We start from the raw sequence: 19895 nt of genomic DNA on the forward strand, positions 1-19895 counted from the left end.
TTCTAATTGGTCAGATTTTATGGCCTCAAATTCTTTGTTGGAACTTTGTTTTAGGTCCTGTATGGACTTCTTTACCTCCTTAATTTGGTTTTCAGTGTTCATTCTCATTATAGTTTTCTTGGACTCCTTTTCCTTCTGTTGGGCTTCATTCAGCATTCCCTTTGTGGCCTCCATGGATTCCTCCAGATTTGTTTGTAGATTCCATGAATGCCTCTATTAATCATTGTTTATTCTCATCCTGCTCACACAATTCCTCTATTAATCTTTGGTTAGCCTCCTCATGCTCATGAAATTCCCATATTAATTTTTGGTTAGCCTCATCACGCTCACTCACTTCCCTATCACGCTCACACAGTACTTTGCAGGCTTTCAATCTTTTCATTCAGCATGTTTTTAGTAGTGTTTGTAGAGCATTTGGGGAACTCTCCTCTGGATTATTCATTAACTGCTCCTTTGCCTGATTATCATGAGTGGGAGTTGAGATACCTGGACTTACCATTTTTCTTGTGTTTCTACAGCTTGTTCTGCTCATTTAGGTCTGAAAGCAAAACCAATTCCACTGTAGAACACTATTTTAAGGCAAGCATCAACCAGACTCTGTAGTTGCACAGATTGTTTTACACAATCAAAATGAGTACATGTACAATATAGTTCAACCTATACAATCTAGTTCAACAACAAACAAGTAGGGATCAATGGACTAAAATAATCAAAGGAGTCAGCAGACCAGAAATTAATAGGCTTAGGGAGAATTATGAGGAGAAAATAAGATTAGAAGGTGGGGAGGGAAAAGGAGAGAGGGAATATAACCAAGATTTAAATTCAGAGAGAGGGAAAGATAGAAGGAAAGGAGAAGAGAGATAAAAAGGAAAAAAGAAAAATTTTTAAATGAAACACAAAATTATATAAGTATCAAGAAATAATACAATTAAAGGAGTTAAGGCTGAGAGTTTGTGAATTAAGTAATCAATATCTGAATAAAGTATGAACACAATGAAGTCTAAGGTCTAATAATTGATGATGGGTATATGTCTAGGGATGACCAGGACAGCAATTAAGTAAAGTGAAAAAACAAAAAGACCAAAAGGGAAAAGAAAAGAGAATTAAAAAAAAAAAAACAAACACCTAAAATAAAAATGATGATAAAAATAGAAAACAATTAAAAAAAAATTAACTAGGTAGATAAAAGAGATCTTCGATTTTTTTGGGGGGGGGTGGGGGAAATCTTTTGTCCATAACCAGTCCCTTGGTGGAGTTTCTGGCTTGTTTGTGGTGTTTGGTTTGCCTCAGGCTTGATTGGTTTCTTAAATCAGTTCATTCGAGCAGGCAGAACAACTCTGCCTTTCCAGGGACTTTATGACCCTCCTTTCAGGCTAGTTCAGTGGGAGGATGATCTGCTTTGAGTTATCACAAAAGCCAAATCAGAAATGATGCTATTGAGCAGTTCAAAGAAGTCTCCATTAGGACTGTCTTCCTCCAGATCTGCTAGGTATCATAAGAAATCTAATGTGTGTGTGTGGGGGGGGGGGCTGAGGGGGGTGTTAAATTTGTCTTCTGCTGGTAAGGACTTAAATATTTAAATGAAAGAACATACTTTTATTAATAACCATGCTGCCATGGACTAAGGTATATAACAAATTGAATTTTGTACAGGTTCCTTGTTAGGTAAAAAGGCAACACTAGTAATTTATTCAATGGCCTCAAGTACTGAGATCAAGGAGGCTCATGACTATAACACTAGCTACGCAGAGGACTGAGATATGAGAATCACAGTTGAAAACCAATCCTGACTCTTATTCTGATAAACCACAAAAATGTGATATATATGTATGTAAATATGGAGATATATATATATATATATATATATATATATATATAATGAATTGTATGCTTCCATCAGAATGACACTGTCCCATTTGTCAGGAAATGGAAAGACTTGGGAAAAAAATCATATTAAGTGAAGAAAGCCAGACCCAAAGACATATAGGTCCCATGGTTTCCCTTATTTGCTATAATTAGTATACATCTAGATAATCTTATCAGATAAGCAGAAAAGGCTAAAAAGTATGTACATATGAACATATAAAATGATACTAAGCAAAATGAACTCCAAGATATGGACACGAGGTTTTTGTTGTTTTTAATGTCTTTAGTATTTGTTTTGTTTTGTTTTTGGGGTCTGGTCGTGGGGCCTGAACTCTGCGCCTGGGCACTGCCCCTCAGCCCTTCAGCTCAAGGCTAGCCCTCTACCACTTGAGCCACAGTGCCACTTCTGGCTTTTTTCTTTTTGCTTATGTGGTGCTGAGGAATCGAACCCAGGGCCTCATGCATACAAGGCAAGCACTCTACCACTGAGCCACCTTCCCAGCCCCCGTCTTTAATGTTTTTAATGTGACTTTTTTTGTTTGTTCTACATGTTCTTCCCGCTATGGTATATCCCCTGTTGCCACTGCATCTTGCTTATATATTTATCTAATTTGAGGAGGGGAGGGGAATAACGAAATGCTGAAACAGGTCAAACGATGACCCACTGCAGCAATGATATTCACAAGGCACTATCTTGGAAATGAACTTTATACCTTCGGGTGGGGGGGAGGACTGGGGGATGTGGGAGAAAGAAGGGATAGTAAGAGAAAAACAAAGGAGGGAAGTAACAATGCTTGACCAGAAATGTACTTATTACCTTACGCATATAACTGTAACCTCTCTGCACAGCATCTTTATCATAAAACAATCTTTTTTTAAAAAGTGGGGGAAGGGGGAAGGGGGCTTGTTAAGCCAGGCTTCCACGAAAGCTAATGATGCTTATTCTTTACTACTTCACCACAGGAGGGCACACTATGCCCAGGCTTCCTTTAAAGCAACTGATGGTGCAGCTTCACTATTGCACCATGAATGTGCGCCCTAAACCCAAGGTTCAGTGAGAGCTAATGAATGATGGTGATTCTTTACTTTTACCGCAAGAGGGCCCCTAAGTCCAGGCTGCCATGAGAGCTACTGATGGTGAGTCATCCCATTCACCATAAGAGGGCGCGCTAAGCTTGAAACCTGAACAAATGTCGAAATTGACACAATTAACAAATGTGTCAAAATCCACATGCATCTTCAACTTGAGACACATGTCAAAATAGACACACATCTAAATTGACACCTGTTAGCTGGGCACCAGCAGCTCACATCTGTAATCCCAGTTGCTCATGAGGCTGAGATGTTAGGACATTGGTTCGAAGCCAAGCCAGGCAGGAAAGTCCATGCGACTCATCTCCAATTGACCACCAGAAAACTGGAAAAGGGGCAGTGGCTTACATGGTAGAGCACTAGACTTGAGCTGAAGAGCTCAGGAACAGCACCCAGGACCAAATCAAGCCCTATGACTGACAAAAAATAATCAATACTCATGCCACAATTGTCCTACCTGTCATAATCGACAGACATGTCAAAATTGACAGAGAATTGACACAAGTTTCAAAATCCACGTGCATGTCCACATTGTCACATTAGTTTCATATATTTTTATTCCATATATTTTTTCCATAAAAACAAGGACAACATAAATCCATACTCATGGATACACTTAAAAGTTTTAACAGTGTACAAAATTGGATTACATATCCAAAATTTAATATGAGTATTAACCCACAAGGCAATATTGATATTTCTTATTCTGGAAGCAAATCATCTCCTAGCTCTTCATCAGCAAAATCATCCTCATCGCCTCTTTTCTTGGCAGCAGTTTTTGGTCTTTCTATCTGTGGGCCAAGTGGATCCACATAGGAAGCATCTAGGTTTCAAAACAGATGATTCCATTAGAGTTATGTAGAAAGAAAACAGAAATGTGGAGATGATTACTCTCAGAACCAAAACACAATGACTCAGAGTGAAGAGAAATGCAGTCAAGGTACTGTGGGTTTGTCTGCACATATCAAGTTCTCAGTGACACCCAGTGACATGGGGACCATCTCCCCAATCTTCTTCAGACCTGCTATCCCTGTGGGAACTGGGTGGGGAAGACCAACACTTGCCTATTTCTTTGTTACTGCTACTTTCATAAGGTTCATTTGTCCCGGGTAAAGTTCTGAGTTTGGCACTTAGTCGTTCACCTTTACTATTGGCACTACTGTTCTGGCCACTATCTGAAAACACAAAAATAAAAAAATGCATTTGTTTAATATGCTAAGAAAATATAACACTCCATCACACATTTTAAATTACACTTATTTGCCAGATATAGGCAGATTGTTCCATCTGGAAGCCACCTTCTTAGGAACGTATTTCTTGTTTGTTGACTTTTGTGCTGATAATGAGGGTTAAAAGTCAGGGTGTCATGCTCTCAATTAGCTTTTTCATTCAAGGCTAGTGCTCTACCACTTGAACTACACCTCTACTTCTGGCCTTTTTGCTGGTTAATTAGAGATAAGTGTCCCACAGACTTCCCTCCACCTCAATCTAGCTTTGAATTGATTCTTAGATCTTGGCCTCCTGAGCAGCTAGGGTTACACCTGTGAACCACCAACACCCAGCACAGTTCCTCTACTGTTATTTAGTGTAGCTAACTCAGTTACTGACACAGTTTCTCCAGTTATGTCCTCTCATCTGAGTGCTACAATTCTTACTAAAACCTAGGATGCTCTATCTTGGGTTTGTTATCACTAGATCAATAGGTAAAGATAAAGCTCAAGCTTTGTTCCTTAAAAATGACACACCCCCTATCCCAATAGAAGCAATGCCTACTCCTGAATAGTGGTAATCCTAGCTACTCAGGAGACTGAAATCTGAGAATCAGAGTTCGAAGCCAGGCCAAGCAGTGAAGTCCACGAGATTCTTATTGCCAATTAACCCCTAAAAAAAAAAGAGGTAGAGCAGTGACTTCAATGGTAGAATGCCAGCCTTGAGCAAAAAGAGCTAAGGGACAGTGCCCCAGGCCCTGAGTTCAAGCCCCAGTACACACACACACACACACACACACACACACACACACACACACACAATTTCTTGTAGGCAATGTATGAAATGAAACACCATTTAAGAGTAGTCTTTATCTGTGCTATTTTTTCATGTAATACAGGTTTCTGTTTCACAGAACTTGTGAGAAGCTGAGAGATTACCATAATTAGTAGAACTTAATAAAGAAGAACCAGCTTCTGAAGAAAGGAGAAACAGAAGGCATTAGGTCTGCCTGGTATAAGTATAACGCTAGTGAGATGCCCTATAAGTGCACATGTGAAAAGTAGCTGGGTAAACTTGCCCAAGGTGGCAGATAACCTAGATCACACAATCACACTCTCCAAATATGTGTAGAATGTTCCTTTAGAAGACCATTAGATTTCCCCTGTGCGATCAGACAGATATGGGCTTACTATTTTAAAAATGCAAAAAACTTACAGCTGCCCAAATAATGACTGTCTTGGGAGAAGAAAGCAATACACATTACTCGAGATTTTCAGACAGGCTGATATTAGTAGCTTCTAACATTCATTTTATGTTATTATATTTTCTAAAAGAACTATTTCGTTAGGTCCATTTTTTATTTCTTCCCTTCAGAATCCCTACAATTTTTCATTTGTTCTGCAGTGCTGAGAATCAAATCCAGGCATACAAAGCACACACTCTAGTGCTAAGCTATACCCTCATTCCAATAACAGCATCTTTTTCCTATTTTATAAGCCTTAATTTGTGTGTGTGTGTGTGTGTGTGTGTGTGTGTGTGTGTGTGTGTGCGCGCCTGCACATTAGTACTAGGGCTTTACTCAGGACCTGGTTGCTGTCCCTTAGCTTTTTTTTTTTTTTTTTTGGGTCAGTCATGGGGCTTGAACTCTGGGTCTGGGAGCTGTCCCTCAGCAATTCAGCTTAAGGTGAGTGCTCTACCACTTGAGCACTTCTGGTTTTCTGGTGGTTTATTGAAGATTAGAGTCTCACAGGCTCTCCTGCCCAGGCTGGCTTTGAACTGCAATCCTCAGATCTCAGCCTCCTGAGTAGCTAGGATTATAGGCGTGAGCCACCAGTCCCTGGCTCATACTCACCATTTCTAAGTGTACTTTATATTTTAACTCATAAATAATGTTTCTGGGAATAAATCAAAACAAGATGGTCTTTAGAATCCCCACATTTCTTTCTGAGCTAGTGACAAGCCAGAGCCCTGCCATGCTACATAAATGCCCTGTGTTGGGTCAATGGACTTGACATTGAAAGTCCCCAGTGACATTACATTTCTCTTATTCATGAGCTACCATTCCCTCAGACAATGAAGATGACTTTAGGATATGTGGATGAACAGAGGCTGAGGCAGTTTATCCTCACTAGCTCCTCCTATCAAAAACTACCAAGGGAATCTTCCAAGTTGAAATAAAATAATGCTAGCGATGACAGTGAAAACTGAAAACATGCAGGTCTAGAGTAAGGTAGACACAGAGACAAAGAAAGACCCCGTAATACTGTCATGTGATGCATAAATAATTGTAACTCATGGGCAGAATTTTAAAGATAAAGGTTAGAGATATAGCTCAAGGACACTGTGCTTGCCTGGAATGCTTTAGGGACCTGTATTTGATCCTAAACACTAGAGAGGAAAATTAAAATGATTATAACTACAAAACAATGTTATACATATAAAAAAACTTCAAAAGAAAAAATTATTGCAGCAGTAACAAAATGAGGATGTAAAGAAAACATTTCATATGTGACTGAAATTAAATTACTATTGGGTAAAATATACTGTTATAATTTATGTAATCTCTATCTACAGAAAACAAAACTATAGAAGATGGAAACAAAGAAAACAGAAGAGTCAAAGCATACCACCAGAAAGATTCAGTGAACATGGAAGAAGGAAAAAAGAGAACAAAGTAGCTGCAAGGCACACAGAAAACAATGGAAAGTCTCCTTCTATATAACTGCTTTAGGTATAAGGGGATTCAGCCCCCCAATCTAAAAATAAAATGGGTAAACTGATAAAACAACAACAAACAAGATATAATTACATGCTGTCTATAAAATAACTTCAGACATAAAGGCATATGTAGATTCAAAGTGAAAGGACACTGATCCAGGTGTGGTGGTACATTCCTACGATCCCAGCCCTTGGAAGGCAAAGACCAAGAGGATTGTGATTTCAAGGCCAACCAGTACAACACAGTGAAACCCTATCTCAAAAAAAAAAAAAAAAAAACCCAACAGATTAAAAAGATATTGCACATATGATAATCAAAAGTGGAGTACTGCTGGGAGCTGGTGGTAATCCCAGTTAGTAGGATCCTGTAATCTCAGCTACTCAGAAGGCTGAGGTCTGAGGACTATGGTTCAAATCAAACTCAAGCAATAGTCTGTGAGACATATACGTCTAATCAACTACCAAAAAGCCGGAAGTAGAGCTATGGCTCAAGTGGTATAGTACTAGTTTTGAGTAACAAAGCTCACAGATGGTGCCCAAGCTCTGATTTGTAGCTCCAGAACCAACACACACACACACACACATACACACACACACACACACACACACAAATGGAGTTTTAGATTTATTACAGAGAAAATAGATTTTTACTCTGAGTACTCAAGTCTTAGCTAAAGCAATAAGGCAATAAAAAGAAATAAAACACATCTAAAGGGAAAAAGAAGCAAAATTATCTGTTGCTTCAGCCAGTTATCCTAGCTACTAAAGAGGCTGACATCTGAGGATCGATGTTCAAACCTAACGCAGGCAGAAAAATCTAAGAGACACTTATCTCCAATTAACCACCAAAAAGTTGAAAATGGAGCTGCTTTCATAGTGCAATGGCAGAACAGAATATCTTTACAGAGATGTGGTCCCCAAGCCGAAACTGTCTGCTCTCCAGCCCTCTGTGAAAAAAAAAAAATCTACTCTTGCCCATCTTGGCATATCACTGACCACCCAGGTCTACTAGCATGTGTAAATTTCTTCTGGAGTCCAACATTGAAATACTTTGATGCTTCACAGTGTGGTGGACTCTCTTCTAATACTCATTACTGAATGAGGAATGACCACAGAACAATGCCTCTCTGGTCCACATATGCTGCAAGGAGAAATGACATCAGCCTTGGCCCCTAAGGCTTGTTTCTCCAGTCTCCACTTGCATCCATCCCCTCCAAGGCCAACTCTGTATTCAAGTGGCATCTCCTTGGAATGCCTACTCCTTGACAGTAATCTCCAGGCCTGTTCTTAGTGGGCACACACATGACTTCTTCACACCCTGAATGTGATGCCATTAAGGCCCAATGAAATCATGGAAAGGAGTTCTAGATAAAGAACATGCCCACCTTTAGACTTACAGTCTAAAAAAAAACCCGGTTATGATGGACATTATGAATGCCATTTTCCTCAAAAAATTGACTGGAAAGTGAATTTCTGTTCACTGAGTCAGAGTATCTTGATTTTCATGACAATTTCATTTTCAGGATAAAAATGATATGTTTTCATAGGACAAGTTCACATTCAAGATATCATAAAAAATCATATTCAAACATACAGCAAATGGAAACAAAAGGCAATATAACAAAACCTTAATAACACAATAGTCATAATTAGTCACAAAATGATACTCTCATGTCAAAACAGAAACTGCTGTTCAGGAGACACTCATGCATCAGAGGACACAGGAGACACGGATGTGCTCAGGCAGGACCAGGGCTGTCCCCTCCCCGCCCCCTTGGTTTATCCATGAAGTATATAAATACTGTTGAATCTCAAGACTTTAAAATAATAGAAAATGGCCCTGATATGGATGCTAACTTTCAGTGTGGTCTGATTTAATTAACCTGACCCCCAAGTTCTGCTTGTAAGTGAGCAATGCATTTTTATATCAAGTGATTAAAATAAACTCCTTTATTTTAAATTAATTCTGTAAAAATAAAATAGTGAAACTCCTGGAACGGCTCATAAAAATTCTAAACCAAGTGCTTTTCTTAACCACAATACAAAAACCAAATTTTTGAAATGCTTTTACTGAGTCCTGTGAATTAACTACAGGTCCCCCAACTTTGTACCTATGGTGCTTTGATCTGAGCTATTCTTTACTGCAGTCCCTTTGCAGGAGGAATGATTCAGATAAGCAACAGCTGGAAGGCAAACTGTTCCTCAAACAAGAAATGCCTTCCTATCATCTTGAGGAAAACAGCTCAGGATAGAAAACTCAGAGACTAACTTGTTCCTGTTCTGTTCCAGTAATAAAGTGGTAACTCCTCCAGAACTCCTCCAGAGACAAAGACTGAGCTAATGGTCTACCAGATCAGACCTTTCTGACCCCTAATTCTCCCTACTTAGCTTGTACTTTGAAAGACGGCTGAAGATGTACTGAAGTACTGTCTTTCCATGGTGGCTGTGAAATAACTTTCCTTTCTCTGCCCTTTATCATGTGTCTTTATTTGGCCTATGGGAGTTACTGGCCAGACTTGACTTGGGACTCCTGGGGTCTAAAAATCCAATTTCAACAACAGCTACTATCAGCTCCCTGCCTCCAGGACATGACAGGCAGAGTGGGGCCCATGGGTGGTGTGTGTCACGTGTCCATCACTGGATGAGGCCTGTCCAGGGTGAGATGCCACAGGATGGATGTCCAGACTGGTACGCTGGAACCTGGCTAAGGTAGCATTAGCAGCAGAGGCCTTTTTGTGTGCACTGCATTGTACTACATTGAATCTCAGCATTTTCTCACTCATAGTGGAGCCCAGGGGCTAAGGACATAGTTCCACTGAGAGATTTTGAGACCTGGCTTTCCTTGGCCACAGCCCAAGATGACTGATTCTGCAACTCAGCACTCGGTTATAAGCTTCCAGGTGATCCAGAGTCTGAGAATCACTGAGGGGACAGGAGCTGAAAGTCACTAAAAATATCAATACACAGCACGAGGCCCTAGTGACCTAGTCCACTCATACACCTAAACAACAAAATCCCCATGCTTTTCAAGGCTGCTCCAGCACTTCAGAAACAGCTAAACTATAAAATCAATAATATATTACTGCTCCTCTCTCTTAGGCAAGCCTTTGAAAATTGAGTTGGAGGCACTGCATTTAACATTTTATACTTAAGCTGGTGAAAGGTAACATGCAGAGTTACCTTGTAACTCTCTTCCACTTTGTTGGCTCTAGCCCAGAGCACACATGTCCATGTAGACATAAGAAGACGCAAGTCACAGTTTTACCCTTAGGATGGAGGGTGTTGATCTGGCTCTTTCTCTGCAGGTTGGTACTGAGAACTTCTAAGTGGGGAATGGAAAGGATGAGGGGCCACTGCTTACATGGTGCAGGAGGAGGGCACTGTGGAGTTAGGTGTTGCAGATGAGGGCTAGAGAAAGAAAAGGGAGAAAGCATGCTTGCTTTATTTCAGGCTTCAAAGCCAGGGCCGGCCCTCTAGTGGCCTGTTCCTTGAACTGAAGAAAGTCTAACACTTGCCTGGTTGTTAGCAGAGGCAATAAAATCTGGCTACAGGAAAAGCAAAGAAGTTAGGAGTAACATATGCTTGAGGTGTCAGAAAATAAGGCTCAAAAAGGTAAATGGGAAGAGGAAAAAAGAAAATAAACCCAATAAGCAAGCACATCAGGAAAGGCCTGTTTGGTACTTTACACTGTGCCAAGCCAACCAAGCAACATGAAATCCTGCTTGGAAAAATGTCTTCTTTCTCCCTCTACCTGAATAGCCCTTTATGTGAGAACAGAGCTCACTTGTACTCTAGGACTTTTCATGTTGGACTGAGATGGACTGAAGAAAGCAAAGAACTACTGCTTAACCTGATGGAGTAGCACTGAGGAGGGTGAGCCAGGAAATGCCTCTCCCTCACGGTGCAACAGCCTTACTGTTCTTCCTGCTAGTCTCTTATTTAGCTCCCCTTGGATCACAGAGGGACCCTAGGCCTGCTCTCCCTCCTATGGGCTCTGAGAATCACCATCCTCTGCCAGCAGTTCTTAGGGTTGAAGCATGCCCTTCATAGGCCCTGAGGTTCTAAGGCATGTTGGCAGAGGGAAGAAACTGGGAGGCCATTCACTTCCATACGCCAAATGAAGAGACATGGTAAAGAGTAGAGAAAGTAGTTCTTACATGGCAACCATGGGAAGACAGCACTTCCATACATCTTCATAAGTCTTTCATGGTAAGATGTTGGCTTTGGGTTAAATAAGGAAAATTGAGGGCAGGGCACAAGAAAGGTATACATAGTTAAAACAGTCCCAAGTCAAAGGTATTGTAATGGTTGATCATTAGTTTAGGGAGGGTTCCAGGGTGTTCACTGGCTCAGAGAGTTGGAAGGTGAGGCTGGTCCTAAAATTTTAATACCACTTCCCTAAAGGTTGCTCACTTACTCTAATTGGACAGTCAATTTCAAGGTAGCTCATATAGAATATTTCTAATGCCCACAGCACGATCCACCAAGTTGGTCTGGGGAAGCTTCTAGAATTTCTTTTAATTAACTTTCTTCCCATCTCCTGACTTCTTGATTTTAATCATTTTTCTTTGAGTAGAGATCCACAGTCACTAATGCAATTCCAAATTCTTTTTTTTATTTGGGTCCGGTCGTGGGGCCTGAACTCTGGGTCTGGGCGCTGTCCCTCAGCTCTAGGCTAGCGCTCTACCACTTGAGCCACAGTGCCACTTCCGGCTTTTTTCTTTTTGTTTATGTGGTGCTGAGGAATTGAACCCAGGGCCTCAGGCATGCAAGGCAAGCGCTCTACCACTAAGCCACCTTCCCAGCCCTGCAATTCCAAATTCTTAAGAGCCATAGAAGAAAGGTTTTCAAGTGAGGCAAATTAAAAGATAGTTTTCCTGAGTCCTATAAAATAACTAAAAATCCCCCAAGTTCATATCTATGCCCTTTGATCCGAGCTATTCTCTACTTCAGTCCCTTTTTTGCAGGAGAAAAGGAGAGATTCAGATAAGTACCTTGCATGGAAGGCAAACTGCTCCTCAAACAATTTTATTTTAACATTACCTTAAAGCAAACAGACAAAACTTAAGGAGACCACCTTGTTCTTGATCTATTCCAGTAATAAAGTGATAATGTCTCCACACCCCCAGAGACAAAGACTGAACTAATGATCAACCATTACAATACCTTTGACTTGGGACTGTTTTAACTATGTATACCTTTCTTGTGCCCTGCCCTCAATTTTCCCTATTTAACCCAAAGCCAACATCTTATCATGAAAGACTTATGAAGACGTATGGAAGTGCTGTCTTCCCATGGTTGCCATGTAAGAACTACTTTCTCTACTCTTTACCATGTCTCTTCATTTGGCGTATGGAGGTGAATGGCCAGACCTAACCTGATAGTCCTGTACCCTTACCATGGGGTCTGAAAGCTCTGTTTCACTTGAACATAAAACTTTATTTGAAGCTATTTATAGTCTTCATTCTCCTAGTATTGATACTTATAACTGATACTGAATTAGTAAGAAATTCTGGGTTTGACTATGAAGTGCTAGGTATGGATATTATTGGACATAAAGCTAATTTACTATACTATTTTTTCTACTCTTGCAAAAGTTCTGGTTTCTATAATCTTTCCAGTCCGAGATTTTGGTTAAGGGATAGAGGACCTATATATTCCCTGGTTTATAAAGAACTGATAGGCCAGAACTCTCAGACCCAAACCGCAGCCTGATAAATCCCCAATGGTCAAACGTATCATTAAGCAGGAACTGGGCAGGGGAGGAGGTAAGGAGATAGCTGAGGGCTATGGGAAGGGAGAGTGTGGCAGACTATCTAGAGTGCTCCTGGGACTTGCACTCAATGCTGCTTCTACCAATTGCTCAAGCTCTGAGTTATGGTTTTTGTGGCCTAAGGGTAAATAGGTCAGGAGTGTGAGGTTCAGGTGGACAAGCTAGAATGACTAAAACTAGGTGCCACTGATGCTTATCACTGCATAGACATAGCTGGCAAAGCTGAGCTATTTCAAGAAGAAATCTTTCTCTCCTTGGGAAAGTCAAACATGTGCCAGGCAGCACTGGCAGTAGCATTCACCTATGTGTCTATCTTTCCAATTCAATTTCCTTGACTCTGTGTGGTGTATGGCATAGAGCATATATCCAAGATATGCTAAGGACCAATGAAAGAAGAACCAAAGTAAGAATTACATTTTTCTGTTGCATTCCTGGATGAGAACAGCTGTAACAGACCTCAGCTGCAGTTACCTGGGGCCAGGTCTAAGTGCAGGTCAGAACTAAGTGTGGCTAAGAGAGATTATACCTATTTATAGATCCCAATTTAACATTTTTTCTATTCCACTAAAGTTCTATTAATATTCACTTATACTTCCTTCATGGGAGAAAGGAATGGAAAGCTTAAGAAAACTTCCTAAGAAATGATGCTTCAAAGAGTTAAACTCAAGGAATTTTAGACTTGCCAAGAACTTTAGAATCACTTATAGTATATACCATTTACAAGGCTGGATCCCAGAAAGACAGGTGCTGTCATGATCAACACAGATTCTAAATAGTTGTACTGGTTCTGGAACACCAGACAAAATATCTGGATCTCTCAGTGCTCTATGAGACAAGCAAACACAGTAAAACTCATTTGTATGCCCATCTATGATGAACTATCCAGCATGAACTCAATGAATCAATTAGTAGGTGATAACAGGTATGTTGAAGAACTGAAATATGGTAACACTTACAAACATTCATATCACAGTACTCGCTTACCAAACTAGAATGAGTGAAACTGCACCGTGTGCAGAACAAACAGATAAACAATACAAACATATAAAGGATACTTTGGGGTGATTTTGAAGAATGTTTCCAGAATCCCATATACTGGAATCTGTCAAACCCAGCCTCCCAGCAAAGTAAATACTTACCATTGCCAGCGCTCCCCTCCCATTTGCTTCGGGAGCCCCCACTGCCATCTCTGCCAGACTTGATGCGCTAGACCAATAAGAAGACAAATTTAGAAGAGTAATGACATTCCTTCAACACTGAATACACCAAAGGCTGAATTTAAAATTGACATTCTTATGTAACTCTGAGCACAAATTCATCAACACTTGAATCCTATTGGGAGGAAAACATCACCTTCCCTGACTCATAGACTATTTAAAGGGCATTTTCATTCAAAAGCCCAGTGTATCACTGCTCACACAAGCAACTCAACAATGTCTTTTGTTGTTCTAGTACTAGAGCTTGAACTCAGAGCCTTCTGTTGCTAGCTTGGCATTTTTACTCAAGACTGGAATTCTAACCATTTGAACCACACTTCCACTTTCTAGTTTGTTTTTCTTTGGGGCTTTTTTTTGTTTTTTGGGTTTTTTTTGTTTTACTAGTTAATTGGATGGAGATAAGAGTCTCTCAGGAAAAACTCAGGCAGCTTAGTTAAGGACACAGATTTAAGCAACCACGGTTTGGGACTGCAGCAGTGGAGGTGGCTGCTGCCACTGGCCACCATATTCAACACTGAGAGCCCAGGACAAAGGCACCAGAGTGGCTTGTACTCATAGCCAGCAAGAACCAACAAGGAGCGGAAATCTTTATTCGGTCAACCCCAGACAGTCGCAGACTGTGGAAGTGGACGACCTGGAAACCAAGGAAGAGGTGTGAGTACCTCAAGACATCCTAACTCATTCTCACCGAGCAGCAATGGGAAGGTAGCCTCTCCCCCACCGCAGGAGAAAAACTCCATCTTTGATACTGTCATGGACCTGACCAGAACAGTTAGCACTATTTGACCTGTGGCAGGCCTTAGCTCCACTCCTGAGAAGCGTTGCCCCTCCCAATGAGAGGCAGCTCCTCGTGGACAGGGCAGATTCTCCTTAGTGGGTAAACAGAGCCAGAAACTACCCTACCCAGCTGTGCACAGGAAGCAAACTACAGCCCCTTGAGCAATTAGAAACTTGATACATATAAATCCTGAGATTGGCTCCAGGTTGGGCTGATTGAGTATCTCAGGAGCTAGACCATCAGGGTAAAGCATCTGATCACTGACAGGCCACAGCGCAATTTACAAACTAGCACCCCTCACAGCAACTCCAAGCTAGAGGAAACAGCCACACTGCTCTTTTGTGTCACTCAAAGTAGATCGCCCTCCCACTGAACTAGCCTGGGAGGAGGGACATAAACTCGGGGGGTGAGGCAGAGCTTCCTGCTCAAACATTATGATTTAAGAAACTAAGCCACAGGACAAGCAAACACCACAAGCAAACCAGAGACTCCACCACCAAGAGACTGCCTCCAGACACGGGGGGACTCAAGAACGGTCCCTGCCCCCTCCCCCCCAAAAAAACCTTTTTTTTCATCAAAGAGCTTTTTCTACCTAACTTTTTTAAACTTTTGTCTATTTTTCTCATTTTTATTTTAGGTTTCTTTTTGTTTTGGTTTTACTTTGTTGTTATTGTTGTTTCTTTTTTGCTTTTTTTCTTTTAATATTCTCTTTATACTCTTTTCCTTTTTGATCCTTCTAGGTTTTTATTTTTATTTTTGCATTACTTAATTGCTGTTCTGTTCATACCCAGATATATATGTCTTTGATTATTAGACTTTATCTTTCATTGTGTACATACTTAATTCTGATATTGACTACTCAATTCACAAACTCCCAGCCTACACTCCATTAGCTGTAGAATTACTTCTTTCTTTTTTGGGGGGGTAGGTCCGGTCGTGGGGCCTGAACTCTGGGCCTGGGCACTGTTCCTCAGCTCTTCAGCTCAAGGCTAGCACTCTTAGAATTACTTCTTTATACTTACATAATTTTAAGTGTTTCATTTTAAATTTTTTATTTTTTATCCTTCCTTTCTCTTTATCTCTCTTCTCCTTTCCTGATATCTCTACTTCTTCTCACTTGCCTCCATGCATTCCTCCAATCTTATTTTCTCCTGACAATTCTCCCTAAACCTAGTAATTTCTAGTCTGCTGACCCCTTACTTGATTTTTCTTAGCACATTGATCCCTAGCTGTTGTTGAACTAGATTGTATCTATTGAACTAGATTGTATCTGTACCCATTTTGTCTGGATCAAACAAGATGTGCAACTACAGGGCTCTGGTTAATGCCTGCCTTAGTGTTCTAGTTCAGAATTGGTTTGGCTATCATATTAAAATGGGCAGAACAAGCAGAAACACAAGAAAAATGGCAAGTCCAGGTATTTCAATTCCCACTCATGAGAATCAGGCAACAGAGCAGTCAATGAATAACTCAGAATAGAGTTCCCAAAATGCTCTACAAACAATACTGTTAAACATGCTGAATGAAAAGTTTGAAAGCCTGCAAAGGTGTCACTGTGTGATAGGGAAATGCATGAGCTTGATGAGGCTAACTAAAGATTAAAACAGGAATATCACAAGTATGATGAGGCTAACAAAAGATTAATACAGGAATCTTGTGAGCATGATGAGGCAAACCAAAATACAGGAATATCATGAGCGTGATGAATATAACCAAAGATTAATACAGGAATATTGTGAGCATGAGGAGGCTAATCTAAGATTAATAGAGGAACTGCATGAGCAGAATGACAATACACAAAGATTGAAGCATTCATGGAATCCATGAACAGACAGCTGGAGCAATCCAGAAGGCCACAAAAGGAATGCTGAATGAAGCCCAATAGAAGGAAAGGGAGTCCAATGAAACCATAACCAATCAACTAAGGAATTTGAGAATGAACACTGAAAACAAAATAAAGAAAGGCCATACAGGATCTAAAACAAAGCTCCACAAAGAATTTGAAGTCATCAAATCTGACCAATTAGAAGAAAAAGAAAAAACAAAACAAAACAAAGTAGAAAGTCCTGACAATAGGTCATACAGAAGATTGAATCTCTGGGATTGAAGACAGCCCAGATACTATAGACAAAGAACAGAAAACTATTCAAGACAAATCCAAGAAATATGACAGATCTACTCAACAGCTAGAAGACACCATCAGATGGCCTAATCTAAGGATAATGGGTGTAGAGGAGAATCTAGATACAGAAGTTCAAAGTCTAGGAAATTAATGTAACAGGATCATAGCAGAGAACTTCCCAAACATGCAAAAAGATATGTCTATTCAAATACAAGAAGCCTTTAGAACCCCAAATAGATCAGACCAGAAGAGGACATCCCAATATCACATTGTAATCCACACAGGATCAGTTCAGACCAAAGAAAGGATCCTTAAAGCTGTCAAGGAGAAAAGATCAATCACCTACAAAGGGAAACCAATCATAATAACTTCAGATTTCTCACCAGACAATTAAAACAAGAAGAGCCACGAATGATGTATGTCATGCCCTAAAAACAAAAGCTATCAACCAAGAACACTTTACCCAGATAAACTCTCATTCATAACAGAAGGACAAATAAAACACTTCCACAGCAAAGAAAAATTGAAATAATATATCTCCACCTAACCACCCCTACAAAAGATACTTAAAGATGTCCTATAGAAAGATGTCCATAGAAAACCAACAAGAGCCGGGCGCTGGTGGCTCACGCCTGTAATCCTAGCTACTCAGGAGGCTGAGATCTGAGGATCGCAGTTCAAAGCCAGCCCGGGCAGGAGAGACCGTGAGACTCCTATCTCCAATAAACCACCAGAAAACCGGAAGTGGCGCTGTAGCTCAAGTGGTAGAGCGCTCGCCTTGAGCTGAAGAGCTGAGGGACAGCGCCCAGGCCCAGAGTTCAAGCCCCACGACCGACGAAAAAAAAAGAAAACCAAAAAGAGCATGATAAAGGCCCAGAAACAGCCCCCAGAGAATCCCAAAAAGCAAAGTAAGAACCCAGTTGGCACAGTCCCCAAGAAGGTGGATAACATGACAGGAAATACCAAACACCTCTCAGTCCTAACTCTCAATATTAATGGACTTAACTCTCCAATTAAGCGACATAGATTGTCTAGTTGGATCAAAAAGCAAGATCCTTCTATCTGCTGCCTTCAAAAGACACACCTTTCCCACAAAAAAAAAAAAATTCTGAAAATGAAAGACTGGAATAAAATCTACCAAGCAAATGGCCCCCATAAACAGGTGGGAGTTGCATTCCTAATATCAGATAAAATAGACTTCAAATTAAAATTAGCAAGAAGAGTTAAAAGGTCATTACATACTAATTAAGGGATCTCTCTTTCAGGAGGATATTACAATTCTAAGTAGCTACTCAACAAATAATGGAGCTCCCAAATTTATCCAAGAAATACTACTTTCCCTCAAATCTCACATAGATCCAAAGACATTAATTGTTGGGGACTCTAACACACCACTATCCCCTCTGGATAGATCAACTCGGCAAAAACTTCACAGAGAAAACTTGGATCTAAACAACTGCATAGACAAATTAGACTGAACAGACATTTACAGAATATTTCACCCAGCAGCATCAGAATACACGTTCTTCTCAGCAGCACATGGGACATTCTCCAAAACAGACCACATTTTAGGTCACAAAACACATTTTCCAAATTCAGAAACACTGAAATTATGCCCTGCATTCTCTCAGACCACAAGGGAATAAAATTAGAATACAACACCAAAAACCACCAAAGACAATCTTGTAACACATGGAGGCTGAACAACACACTGTTGAACCACCAGTGGGTCATGCAAGAGATTAGAAAGGAAATTCAAATGTTCATGATATTCAACAAAATAAACACACAAATTACCAGCTCCTCTGTGACACAACAAAGGCAGTACTCAGAGGCAAGTTTGTAGCTCTGAGCTCCTACATCAACAAATTGGAGAGATCTAAAACCAACAATTTAACGAGGTACCTGAACCTCCTTAAAAAAGAGCAACAAGCTAAATCCCAATCCAACAGACTGAAAAAATTAAAATTAAAGCAGAATTAAATGAATTAGAGTCCAAAAAAAAATAAAAAGAATCAACAAAACGAAGAGTTGGTTCTTCAAAAAAACTAACAAAATTGACAGACTTTTTCCAAATCTTAGCAGAAAAAGAAGAGAACACCACCAAATAAACAAACTCAGAGATTAGAATGGTAACATCACCACAGAAACAACCAAAAGTCAGAACATTATAAGAGAATACTTCTCAAACTTTTATGCTAATAAGTTTGAGAATCTGGAAGAAATGGAAGAATTGCTAGCAAATATTGACATGCCCAAACTAAACCAAGATAATTCAAACCAACTTAACAGACCTATATCAAGCATCAAAATAGAAACGGCAAGCAATAAGAGACTTCCCATCTAAGAAAAGTCCAGGACTGGATGGATTTACAGCAAAATTCTACAAGGCCTTCAAAGCAGAACTCATACCAATACTCCTCCAACTTTTCAATGAAATTGAAAGTGAAAGTTCACTACCAAACTGTATGAAGCCATCATAATCCTCATCCCAAAACCAGGCAAGAACTCATCAAAGCAAGAAAACTATCAACCATTTCTTCGGTGAACATCGATGCAAAACTTCTCAACAAAATTTTGGCCAATCGACTTCAACAACTCATAAAAAAATCATACACTAAAATCAAACAGGATTCAATTCAGGGATGCAAAGCTGGTTCAATATACACAATTCAATTAATATAAATTCATCACATCAACAAGAGCAAGGATAAAAACCACACAATTATCTCAATAGATGCAGAAAAAGCATTTGACAAGATCCAACAGCACTTTATGATGAAAGCTCTGGAAAAAGTAGAAATCCATGGAACTTTCCTCAATATAATAAAGGCTGTGTAAGACAAACCTACAGCCAGCATTATACATAATGACGAAAAGCTAAAGCCATTTCCTTTAAACTCGGGAATGAGGCAAGGATGTCCACTCTCTCCATTTTTCTTCAATTTAGTATTAGAATGCCTAGCTAGAGAAATAAGACAAGATGCAAACATAAAGGGGATCCAAATAGGGAAAGATGAAGTAAAATTCTCCCTCTTTGCAGATGACATGATCTTGTATTTAAAGCACCCCATGGACTCCATTCCCAAGTTACTCGAGCTGATCCGAAACTTTGGCAAA

At 40.1% G+C, this 19895-nt stretch overlaps 1 protein-coding gene across 3 annotated transcripts in view; it reads right to left on the reverse strand.

Moving 5' to 3' along the window:
* Positions 1-3497: 3497 nt before the first annotated feature.
* The window catches only part of Ift88 (intraflagellar transport 88), a 121756-nt gene continuing 105358 nt past the window's right edge, over positions 3498-19895 (reverse strand). For 2 of the 3 annotated variants that reach the window (XM_042685625.1, XM_042685623.1), the window contains 3 exons: positions 13798-13864; positions 4023-4133; positions 3498-3781 (listed from right to left, as the gene is read on the reverse strand). In XM_042685625.1, coding sequence (XP_042541559.1) covers positions 3660-3781; positions 4023-4133; positions 13798-13864 — 300 coding nt within the window. In that variant the 3' untranslated portion in view covers positions 3498-3659. The remainder of the gene's footprint in view (positions 3782-4022; positions 4134-13797; positions 13865-19895) is intronic. The other variant, XM_042685624.1, reaches the window with a different exon arrangement.

Source organism: Dipodomys spectabilis, unplaced genomic scaffold (assembly GCF_019054845.1).
Source record: "Dipodomys spectabilis isolate Male_0828 unplaced genomic scaffold, ASM1905484v1 ptg000095l, whole genome shotgun sequence".
Taxonomy (NCBI): Eukaryota; Metazoa; Chordata; class Mammalia; order Rodentia; family Heteromyidae; genus Dipodomys; species Dipodomys spectabilis.